Source organism: Phyllostomus discolor, chromosome 10 (genome assembly GCF_004126475.2).
Source record: "Phyllostomus discolor isolate MPI-MPIP mPhyDis1 chromosome 10, mPhyDis1.pri.v3, whole genome shotgun sequence".
NCBI classification, from domain to species: Eukaryota; Metazoa; Chordata; class Mammalia; order Chiroptera; family Phyllostomidae; genus Phyllostomus; species Phyllostomus discolor.
In genome coordinates this window covers 88134848-88147575 of record NC_040912.2, presented here as the reverse complement: position 1 = coordinate 88147575, position 12728 = coordinate 88134848, and the positions used below count along the sequence as shown (strand labels likewise).

General features: G+C 43.0%; 1 protein-coding gene across 1 annotated transcript in view; it reads right to left on the bottom strand.

The window, feature by feature from the left end:
- Positions 1–7069, bottom strand: part of CNTNAP2 (contactin associated protein 2) — a 1722722-nt gene extending 1715653 nt beyond the window's left edge. Inside the window, exon 1 of the mRNA XM_028525626.2 lies at positions 6558–7069. Within this exon, the coding sequence (XP_028381427.1) occupies positions 6558–6654 (97 nt within the window). The 5' untranslated portion in view covers positions 6655–7069. The remainder of the gene's footprint in view (positions 1–6557) is intronic.
- Between the last annotated feature and the right edge of the window lie 5659 nt (positions 7070–12728).

The window sequence follows — 12728 nt, the reverse complement described above, 5'->3', positions numbered from 1 at the left end:
AGAGAGTTTATAAAGGTAAATACTTATAAGTTTGCTTAGGAGTTTGATTTCCATAAGAGGTGAGTACAGAGTAAAATGAGTTACAGAGTGACATAATTCAATGAATGCACATTCAATGTTAGTTCGCAAAAACTATTTGAGTCCATAGGACTTAAAATTATCAACAAGTACCTTTTATTTTAAGAGAATATTCTTAGAGGTAAACATATTGTTTTCTTTGGCAAATCATGGCATCTCACGGCCTAATGAGCCATTTCAGTAATTCTGAGTGTATGTATTTACGGTACTTTCTCCATGGACTCCTCTGAGGTAACCCTATAGTCCAGTAACAGGATGACATCATAACAGCAGTGGAAAGTGAGGAGTCAATGCAAAATTCTTCTTTTTACATACTTTTTTTCAACGTGATATCAAATGCGGAGACATAGGCAACCTTTGCTGAATGTGATTAAACTTTTGCATAACTCGATTCTGACATGGCTGCACCACACATCCCAGACTCAGAGAACCTGAGCGTGGGAAGGTTGCCCCTGCCCGGCCCTGTGGTCCAATTCACATTCCCAGGCAGCGGAGACAGGAGCTCAGGACAGGCAAAGCAAGGGGGTGGGGGGATGCACTCATGGAGGGAAGTAGAAACTTGGGGATATTTTTCCTGGTAAAAGTATTCTCAGGACTAATTTTACTTCCTCTCTAAACATGAAAATATTAGAGAATATATCACTGTGTATGTTTGTGAGCGTATTTCTAACAAACTTAAGTCATAAGGAAAATGTAGAATATGGCCCTTGGGAGTGCTTCTGTATTTCTTTACCATTTTTACAGTGTACCAAAAATATATCTTCAGCAAGCAAACTCAGAGTCAACGAATACATCTTTATTTCCAGATTTCCTACTATCAGGGGAGGTTTAAAAATCTGGAGTGCTATAAAAAAAATCAGTTGCTTCAAGCTGTTGTTATGAATAGTCTACCCCCGAAATGAACTAAGTAAGAAGTTAACAAGCTCTTTCTCAACATTTACAGTTGAGGAAATTACCAACGGTGTTTTCAAAGAGCACATGACTCATTTTTTTTTGGAGAATAATTGACTCAAAACATCTACAAGGATGAAGAACATGAAGTAACTTCGAGCTCAAAGCATGTCAAAATCACGTGAGGCTGAAACAGGATGGAATTGAATGTGTTAACCTTTAAAGTCTGTAATGAAGATGTGTTTAAATTGGTAGCATTAGTAATCATCAATAAAGCAATTGTGTTCTAAGTGTTTCTCTAAAATAAATCCTGTCACTAACAGGCCCGTGCAGAAATTATGAGTGAATGAATGAATGAAGGAAGGAAGGAGAGGATTTACAGGTGATAATTAGAGTAATTTCAATTTCCCAACTAAACATCAGAGGAAAAACACAACTTTTACATCGCTTGCTTTTAAAACATGCTCAAATGTTCCCATGTCCATTTAGTTCAGTAGTAACAGAGCATACTGTTGGCGATTTTAGTACCTCTGGCTTTGACAAGGCACAATAACTAGCCCTCTCTTCTCTGAGTTCTACACTACAAAAGAAGTCACCTGTGGAGAGCAAATACGACCCCTTACATAATAATCACTGATACAGAGGAATGTGGCTCAAATATACAGCAACCATTGGAGGCATTACCTTGAATGCTGAAATTAATTAGACTTTCTAGCCGCAGCCACAGTCGGCTGTCGGAAAGGTTCCATATACTATCCCATAAACTCTTTCAGAGACATAGCCTCCTGTTAGATACCTTCCTGCAGAATCGATACCTTCTGCAGGCAGCCTGGAAGGAAGGAGGAGATGCTCAGTGTGCTAGCTATTGATGCTGATCCCACGGTCACCCACTAGGTAAGTTTCTCTACCGAACACGGGGTGAATGAGAGAGAGAGAGAGGCCAAGAGGGGTGCAAATGGAGTTTCCCCCTCATAAAAAGAAACAGGATGGAGAGGTAAGTGGCACCTCCACATCCCAATGACACCTTTCGTTGGTCAAAACTATAACACACAAGTACAGGTTCTACAGATCATGGGCCATGGAAAGATCCAGTGTTTTAGCTGATCACTGTTGAGAAGTAGTCTATTTTACGTTTCTCAGTTGAAAAGTTAAAGGCTACATGAAGATCATTCCACCCCTATGCTTACACATTAAAATGGCAAAAGAGACACGTAATTTCGTCCAAAGGCCAAACATTAAATGATTATAGAAATATACCCTATGTCTCTAACAGGTACTTAAAATACGCATTTCTCTAGAAACACTGAAAGCATTCAATGTCAACTATTTAAATGTAAATATATTGTTCACTTTTTTATCTCCACAACATCGCAGTTTTGACGTTGAAATTATTATGTACTCTGTTGTTGAACTTCTCAAGTAACAACAAATGATAAAGCACGCCTCTAATTGATTAAATTTGGCAGATTTTTGAAATTACATGTTTTATTTCTTCAACCTATTAACATCAATCGCTGCACAGACAACACGAAAAAGTTGGTTCTCCATATGTTCACAATTTTTAAGAAAATCACACACTAGAGGAATTAAGAGTTTCTGAGCCTAAAAAAAGAAAGAAAGAAAGAAAGAAAGAAAGAAAGAAAGAAAGAAAGAGAAAGAGGAAAGAATTTCTGAGCCTAGAATCTCTCCTTACTCTGGACGGCATTTACCGCACATCAGCGTCTATTTCAGAAAGAGAGGGAAGACAAGGGGGAAACACTAACAAATTCCTTTTATGTTCGGTCCTAAAAAGGATGCATCAGACAAGAAGACTTACTAGTTCTCCCTTTAAAGACTTATTAAGATGCTCTCTGGAAGAATCCACTAATTAAAATAAGTGATTTCCAGTCTCAGAGAAGTGACGGAACTTCAAACACCCTGCCAATCAAAATAGAAAACATCAATTTGAAATGTGATTTTTACAGTTATGATGGGCATTGGGCAACTTGGATGTTGCTTGTCGTCTGAAGACGATATAGCGTCTGTTAAAATGACATTAAGGTTAATAAAAACCTATTTGGAATTTGTGAAATATCTTTTACCCAATTTTATCACAGATCGATGTTAAAGGAGTAAAATTTGGACTAAGACTCCTGTTTCCTGAATATTAGTGCTGAAAATAAAATCAGGATTACATATTTCTCTCTAATGAGTAATAACAATTTTCTTATTATCAGTTTACATTAAGTAAATAATATACTACCTCTTATCAACCAATGAATTTTGCTGGCCTAATGTACCTTTTAATTTAAATTCATTTTATTAAGATTACGTTTAAGCTTGATATAGACCGACAGTATTTGTTTTTATATTTATTATATATTTAATATTTAATCCAACTTTTTGAAAGATACCCTTTGTAGCATGGTATGGGAATCGAGGGGAGAGAAAATAGACTGACATATTATTATTTTGATTTTGTTTTATTACTTGAAATAATTGCTCATGAAGAGATCTATCTATAAACTTGTAGGCAAGTTAGACTCCTTGAAAGCCATGGTATAAAATATATAAGTATATATTTTATATACAGCAAATATAATATAATCCAATATTAAATAATATATTATATAATATGCATTTAAAGTATTTTTACCTAATATATTTGTGTGTATATTAATGTATATGTTTATGTATGCTTGAATAAGTAAAGATATTTGTTAGAAAGTAACTAATCAGCTGAAGACTCATTTCTCAAATGTAACAAATGTCAGTGAACTTATATTTTGATAGGTATACAATTTAAGGTAAAGTGACCTGAATCAGAAAGCACTATTTAAGCCAAAATGGAGTATGCTTTAAGAATACATTAAAGTCATTAAAGGCTGACTCAAATTCCTCATCACTCAGAACTGCACTATCAGGTTCTTTCAAATATATTCAAATAGATGCAACTCCCTGAGAGAAAACATGCCACTTAAACTTTTGGTATCCGATCCCAGGCACTGACGTTTACAACACGGGAGGTTAAGCGCCTGTGAGGCCATCAGCTCAGCAGTGCCGCTTTTTCCCTCCCTGTCAGGAAATCAGACTCTGTTTCCACTTAATCCTAGAGATGAGATTGCTTAAAGTTATTCTGGACTACTTGTCAAAAACACAGTATTAACAGTAATACCATTTTTATATACATTTCAATAACAGAGAAGAAGAAATAAGCCAAAAGCAAATATATATTTGAAATAGTACTGAAGTGAAAAAATATATATTAGCTGTATCTTCTAAGAATGTCCATCATATTAACAAGTTATTTGGGGACAGAAAGATTGAACACAATCATCATATTTTGAAAAGTGTACCAAATAAAAATGTTGCTTTGAGATTTCCGCACTACTTTTTGTCTTGGGATGACCTCTCCTGGCTGAGTTGTTCATTATCTCACATTTTCTCCTTTGAATGATTTTAGTATTAAAAATATATAGCTATCCTTCTTCTACAGCTATATATAGTATAAATAAAATGTTCCATAAAGTATAAAAATAGAACATTAAAGTACTAAACACCTGAAGTTCATTCTAATCATTTAAGTCTACATCATTCTTATCATTGCATTCATTTCCAGGATTTGGGGAGACTTTGGGTTTTGGTCCCACAATTTAAGTTCAAATGAAGTAAAAAGTTACCTTAATTAGGCCGTTATACATTTTTAGATAATTAAGAATAAAAGCTACATAAGTGCACTTTCATAACCAACCATAACTGTTACTTATCTGAAGAGTAACAGTCTCTGCTCTTCCCTAGCTCCCATTTCTCAGTTGAAAACACTAAGAACATGTTTCTGACATGACAACTTCTCCGTTCTCACACTGTACGGACCCGGTGGCTGCCTGCACACCAGGCCCGACACAGGGCGAATGTCTCAGACGGACCCGCTGTCATTACAGGGCTCAGAAAGACAAAACACATAACCCAGGAAAACCCCTGGAGAAGAGCGCCTTCCATCAGGGACCGCAATAAACTTTCATTAACAGTTTATTTTCATAGAAAAGTGGCCGCGAGGTCTACAGCCCCAGACCCTGAGACGCAGACGGAGACCTCAGCAAAATTAATGTCCTCAGGAGGTAGTTAGATATTTATGTAAATATGAATGTGCCAAGCATTATATCTTCCCAGTGTCTGTTTAAATCTATAAATTGACATAAAATATTAATGCCGTGTCGCTTTTTAGGTTTAATCTGTTTGGTGTGGGGGGGGGGAACTATAAAATGTTTTTCCAGTTCCTTACAAACTTAGATTGCCATTGAGTAGCTTCCCTATCTTCAATCGCAAGAAAAGCAAAGCAAATACTGTGTTTGGGAAAACATCTCAAAACCAATACTGGTTCCTTATATAATATTACGCAGCAGCTCAGCACACCTTAGAAAAGTCATTTTCAACACTTGCTCTTATTAATATGCACACACTGGAATGAGAACGTTAATATTAAACGTACAGACACAGGTGCAGGAACGCGAACCCAGGGTCTTGGAAACAGAGATAGGGCTATTTCACATAGGATGGATTCTGGAAAATACTCAACTTTTTTTTTTTCTAAATGGAAAACACGTACTTTTACACTTGAACATCCTCCTGATTACTGTTTAACACCTTACTCATTCTCACAAACAAGTCTGTGCCCATGAAGGGTATGCTAAGATTGCTACAATCTCAGCAGCGTTTAACTCTTCCTGAACCCGGAAGCCAGCATCCACCGCCTCTGGAGATCCCAGTCGCACTTGCAAAGCAAATGCAGAAGGAGGGCTAGAATCTTCCACGTCTTTGCAACCTCATGAAAACATGGTGATTTAAAAAAAAAAAAAAAAAAAAGCGGAATAAAACACACGGAGATAAACATATGGAACAGCATCATTTTCCTGAACTCCTAAGAAATCTGCTCATGGCACTGACGGTCCCAAGTCCTGGGCTGCAGTATTGCAAGAATTTAGGCAATGCCAAAGAATTTAAGCAATTTTCAGTGACAATATTGTCTCCACTTCAAGAAGCAAATGCTGAAGGGTCAGTAACTTGTTGGGGGAGGTCTCAAGACAAGTCCCTAGGTGTCCAAACCGCTCAAAATACGCGATTTTTCACCTCTAAATACCTGCTCACTTCAGTTGAAACCATAAATAAAAATAAAAAACTTATTTCTTCCGTAGTCTTGACTTTTCGGTCACGGACGTATCGAAGCAAAATGCCGTGAACTCCCCTTACACACACACACACACACACACACACTCGCTCGCTCCCGAAGTGGAGAAATAACTCCCAAGAAGCTGTCACCTTCACAAATCACTCTAACCGAACAGTTGCCAACCCGTGTCTATCTCCACGACCAGGCACAACTTTCCAGAAACATCACCAGCGTCAAAACCCTCTGCCCTGGCCCAGGAGAGCGGGGTTTGGAGTTTCCCTGCTGCAGTGGCTGGCTGCAAGTGCGTGACAGGGGAGACGGCCACACAAACCGGGGGACCAGCACTGCCAATGCACCTCAGAGTGGGGACCGACCCGGGTGGCACATCAATGCGGCACGGACGCGGCTCCGGCGCGGCGCGAGCCCGCGGCAGGGTACTTACGGGACGCGGAGGGGGCCGTCCAGGCTCTGCAGAGGACGCAGCCGACGAGCCAGAGCCTCAGCGCTGCCCGGCAGCCGGCTGGCCGCGCCGCCAGCATCCTTCGCCTCCCGGCTCGCGGTAGTCCGAAAGCTCGCTGCGGAAGGGCGCCGTCCGCCTCTCCGGGGGGTTCTCGCAGGGAGGCGGGCTGTCCTCAGACCCCAGAGCACGCCCAGCCCCTCCCGCCGCCTCCGCCTCTCGGCCCCTCCGCCGCTCCAGGCTCCAGTCCAGCCAGGCTCGGAGCAGCAGGGAGTCGCGGCTTCCTCCTCCCGCGCGCCCGGCTGGCCTTTGCGCGGCGCGCCCGAGCAGTGCCAGGGAGAAGAAATTCTCACGGAGCCAGAAAGGGAGGGGAGCCTGGGAGGGGACACCTACCCCGCCCTCTGCCTCCGAGGGGGCGGAAAATGACCAAAGGACGCGGAGGCAAATCCGAAGAGTGCAGGATACCGAAAAATAAAAAAACGCACACCAAAAAAATATAATAATAATAATAAAAAAATAAGGGTCGCGCTCCGGGGACGGAGGGGCTGCTGCTGGTGGCACTGTGAACGAGCGCGCCCCTCGCCACTGGGCAGCGGGACTCCGAGCGGGTGGCAGCCGCCAGTCAGCTCGGCTCACTTGGAGAGACCCGGCCGGGGACGCAGCCGGCGGCGCGGCGCACGCACGGCCTCAGCGCGGCGCGGCGCGGGGCAGCATCTCCCGCTGGAGCAGCCGAGCGGCGGCGGGTGGAGCGCAGGAGATGCCGCCGCCAGCAGCGCCTGCAAACCCGGCGGCGGGCGAGGCGGGGAGCCCTCCCTCCCCCTCCGGGCTCCAGTCTCCTCCCCGGCTCCTCCTCCTCCTCCAGCCCCTCTCGCTCCTTAGCGTCCCCCCCACCCTGCACCCTCCCGCTGGCAGAGCCCAACAGCCCAGCCCTCGCCGCCGCGTCGGCCAGAGCGCGGAGCGGGCACCCACCAGCCGGCGTCCTCGGCCGAGGCAGGGGCCCAGGTGGGAGGCGCGCGCCCCTCCCCGGGCGGGGGGCGGTGCTAAAGTTGGGAATTAGCTGGGCAGCCTTGGCACCCTGGCGGCCCCACCGACACGCCCCGCCGAGCCCCGGGAACCAGAATCCCTTGGCTCGGGCGCCTTCCCTTGGCCTTCTCTCCTCCCCTTCACACGGAGATGGTACAGGCTCCCCGAGCCCCGGCCCCCCGGGATCCACAATCAGGCGTCCGACAGGCGGGTCTGCCGACTGGCCCTCACGGCGGCGCGGAGCCTCCGGCCTGGGGCGGCGGGGACTGCGGACGCCCCTAATGCAGATGTTTTCAAGATGTAATTAACGCACACTCGTGCACACGGACGCGCCACGCGCCGTCGCTGCCTGGAAAACTACCTTCAGGTAAACACGCACAAACGCAAAACTGAAATAAACAGGCAGGCATACGGATCACCGCTCCGGGGTCTCTAACGCGGGACTAGTACCACGGATTACCAATAGGTAGAGACACCCAGGTTTCCTATTCCCATCTAGCTATTTTCCCTAATAAATCTCACGCTCTTCTCCCCAGCTCACACCTGTCCAACACTCCAGCCCCCATTCAGTTTCCTTCTGCCCAGGCTGCACAAAGTACTTGGACTCTTTTCTCTCTGTAGAACCCATCCTTTCCCTGACTTGACTGACACGGGTAGGAATTACTGGCCGCGTAACTCTCTAAGGATGTTGAGGGAGAGTGAAGTAGGAGTAACCATGTCTTTCAGCATTATGCAATGAATAAGCACTTGTCTTGCAAGATAAATACCATTTCTACAGATGCTCGCCTACTCCTCCTGGGCGAGACTCCCTGAGTTGAGTGTTCTGCTTAGGTCTCAGCGCCACTGTCCACGGCCCCGTGCGTTCACTGCGTCATTGGGACGGTGGTGATGGGCCTGATTCAGCATTCTTTATCAGAGCTTTGTTTCTCGTGGATTTAAAGGGATGTTTTGTCCTGGAAGGAACTGCAGATTGGGTACAATCTGGAAAAGGAAGAAGCACAGCTGACTAAGAGGAAACACGGCATCCTCCTGCTGGAGAATTCGCCTGTTGTGAAGCCGAACAGTCAAGACAGTCCTGTGGGTTATCAAAGGCCCCCTTCTTCTTTATTAGAATTCCCACAGATGGTCAAAAGTCGATGAGCACTTTCGAAAGCACGCTGGTGCTGCCAACTGTTGGTTAGACCTCCGAGAAACCAACGTTAGAGGGAAAATACACTGTGAGAAAGCACACCTTTTCAGAAGCCAATAAGTTGTGTCAGCTTTTAAGCATCGCAGTAAACTCCGCTAACGTGGCACCAAGTGTTTAAATAGAAGACTAAGAGAGCGAAGAGTTGGAAGTGTCACAATTTCAGTGCCACAATGCATGGCATTCCATTGGTACCTCAGTTACATCTGAAATGATTTGACCTCTTAGCATCCTAAGCAAAAGGAGCTGGCACTATATTACCTTTTTGTTTTGTCACAGAAAATGACACAACTGAAGAGTTTTTTTCTCTCTCCAAAAAGCATGCTGACCACTTTGTAACCATCTATTTTAATGAGTAAAACCAGAACAAAATGTGTTTTAGTGACATATGGGTGTACAGCTTACAGCAGCACCGCTGTGCGGGACGGCCTGACTCCATGCCGTTTTCCGTGCGTTTCGCCAGGTCTGAAACGATGCCACATTCTCGGTACTGTTACTACCTTTGCTTCAGTTAGTGTTCATTGGGTACGGACTTCGGATTCACAACATACTGAGAGAAACAGGACTTTAATAGTGGGCAGGATCCGATCTTTCCTAGGTTCCAATGCTGCCTTCTCCCTATCCAGTTCACCATTTTCATCCTTAGACATGAGAGTTAAGAAGCTTCTTTTTTACTTCAATGATAACTCGAACTAATAGTGACAAGAGAGGAACTACTAAACCTGTTTGACCTGGTTAACCTTCACGGTCCTGTAAAACTGATAAGCTAACCGGTGGACTCATAATAATAGTCCTACCAGGTGTCTGTTAGCTATGGTAAGCAGGGGCTGTCCTGTCCCAGAGCATGCATTCATTATATGTGCATTGTGTTGTATTTGCAAGAAGTCAAAGACAGCATGTGATGACCTGAAATGTGTTTCCTTAGGTGGATATAAAGTTAGTCGAAGCTTGAGAGTAGGTAGTAAATCCAAGAGAACCAATGGCACACAAAGAGAAAATGAAAGCATGGTGGGGCAAAAAGGATGGGCAAATTGATTGTTCAGAAGATAATTCCACCCTGGCTGGCATAGCTCAGTGGATTGAGCTCGGGCTGCAAGCCAAAGCGTTGCAGGTTCGATTCCCAGTCAGGGCACATGCCTGGGTTGCAGGCCATGGCCCCCAGCAACCGCACATTGATGTTTCTCTCTCTCTCTCCTTCCCTTCCCTCTCTAAAAATAAATAAATAAAATCTTAAAAAAAAATAAAAAAGAAGATAATTCCACATTTGGGAATGAGTGATTGCTTCATTGGCAATATGTTCAATGTTCGTTTACATCTCCAATATTGGTTGAGACCTTCCTGTTATTGAACTGGACATTGTGCTGGATGCTGAGCAAGGCAGACACCACCTTTGACCTCAGAGCTGGGGGGCAAACCATTGAATAAAGAGATCAAAATAACTTGGCATCGCCTTCACACCAGTACCCATTCAAGTAAATGTCAACCGGGTGATTATTCTAGTATCTTCCTACAGAGTGGAGCAAAAATAGGCTTACAGTTGTTCATGTGGAAAATAATGCAATAATTAATAAATAATATAAGAATAAACTGTTTTGCATATTCCCAGCTGTAAACCTGGCTGTGCCCCATGCTGTAAGTTCTTAAAAAATGAATACCATCAAAATAGAAAATATATTCTTCTCATCATTGTCATTTCAGAAGTCTGTAAATAATCTGACATATGGCCAATTATCTCAAGAGTCTTCTCCAAAGTTTGGAACTTAAATGACAAAAAGAGTAAAAGTATATTTGGTTTTAATAACACTTAAAAGTGACGAAATATTGGAAGAAGCACTGGATAAATTTAGTAAGTACAGAAACATTGGTATGTCCCAGGGGAGGTCCTTGGAATGGAATTTCCTCCTGGAAAGTAAGCTGTTCGACTGTGTCCGGAAATCAGTCAAGACCCTTCGAAAATGTTTCCAGAACAGAAACCCTTGCAGCCCAATTGCACATTCCAAGAAGACAAAGCTCTCTGGAAATATTTCTCGAGAAATGATTCATATTGACACGGTGTGGTATGAATGGGAAAGGGCAGAGTTAGAAAGGAATTGGTCACCCTGCCTGTGTGAAACATCTTGGAAATGAACAACCGAGTTCAGAGAAGGAAGAGGGAGACAATTTGTGCTGTTTCGAGCAGAGACGCTGATCTCCACCTTCATTGCATTCTTCACTTTCTGGACACCCAAGTTTTCTCTTGACGGCAGTGTACCCTGCACACAAACGGGCCTCGTAACTCAGAATACTTGCTCACTCACAATTGCAGTTAAAAAGTACTTGTTACCGACCCTGGCTGGTGTAGCTCAGTGGATTGAGCTCGGGCTGTGAACCAAAGTATCGCATGTTCGATTCCCAGTCAGGGCACATGCCTGGGTTGCAGGCCATAACACCCAGCACCCGCACATTGATGTTTCTCTCTCTCTCTCTATCTCCCTCTTTTCCCTCTCTAAAAATAAATAAATAAAATCTTTTTTTAAAAAAAGTACTTGTTACCTACTGTGGCATTTCAGAGCTTTGGCTCTCACAAATCTAACCTGCAACTTACGCAGTGGTTACTTTAAAAAAATACCCCGTTATGTGACTGTCTCAGAGAGCAAGAAAAATATTATTTGAAGTTTAATGGCACCAGATAACATCCCAAGCCCAATCTAGGTATTAGATTGAATTAGTAGGCAAGTTAGACCAAAGAATATAATGCAGCAAACAAGTCATATCATTTGGGGGGGGGGGTATGGGTCTTCGAAGTACGAAACAGACAAGCAAAAGGAAAAAAGAGACGCTCATCATTTATAGTGGAAGGGTTGACATCACTGATTGGAATATAAGATTGCTGAGAATGTTCTTTTCCCTCCACCGGAAACCCAGGTTGAATTAAATCCCTCTACAATGTACTTCTGTGTGTCCCCAGTTGCCATTAGTGAAGCTATGGAGTGAAGCAGACTTGGAGGTCATAATTATTCCTGAAACATTTTAAGCTAGTTTGCACGGTTACTGCCAAAACATTTACGGCTAGATTCTATAGTCCATCGTATTCCTGATTTGCCACAAGGATGCAGAGCCCCATCAGGCAGGAAATGGTAAGGCCTCTTTTACTTGTGCGGAGTCGAAGAACGATATGGAACCTGTGGATGTCTTTGTATCACCTGCATAGAACCAAGAGTCAATTCTATTGCAGCTCGATTCATGTAATGATTTTAAAATGAATTTGAGACATGGCTTTCACTGCATGCTTCAGCATAAACATGGTTAATTGTTCCTTTTAAGGTGTTTTTCACTTGAATATATAAATGTTCAAGCTCAATTATAGCAATTCTACCCACATTCAGGTATATGTGGTATTGCAATTGAATGACACTCAAGGTAGTTTATGTGATAATATAATAATTAATGATCTCTTGCTCTATGGAACTTTCTGCTTGATTAGCATTTAGCCAGGAATGAGGAGGAGACTGGGAAAATGGGGGTTTTTTTGCATTTATATCTATACAACAATTTTTGTAGTATGTTGAGTAGACATGCATAATTGAATCTTCCTTTGATAATGCAGTTCTCATTTTAAGTACATGCACTACAGTTGAAGATATGAGATTGGAATTGTCTGATTCCAGAGTTAGTGTTATCTTCTTTCACATTTTTTTCTGACCTTCCCTTCTTCTTAAATGCCTAAGAGCCCACACAGTGAGTTGAGACGAATGTTACCACCTAGAAGGTAATTCTCCACTCTCTTAGAAGACCCGATGAAAATGAAGAAAAGGGATGCATATCTAACTCATAAGACTAGGCATAGTCTTCTCATTTTTGGTATTGCCTTTATAAATACACTTTCTATTTAAGAAGTAAAAAGTAATTTCATATGCCAGCACTCAAGTACTCCTCAAAGTGTGGCACACTTTTTGTACTTACACAAT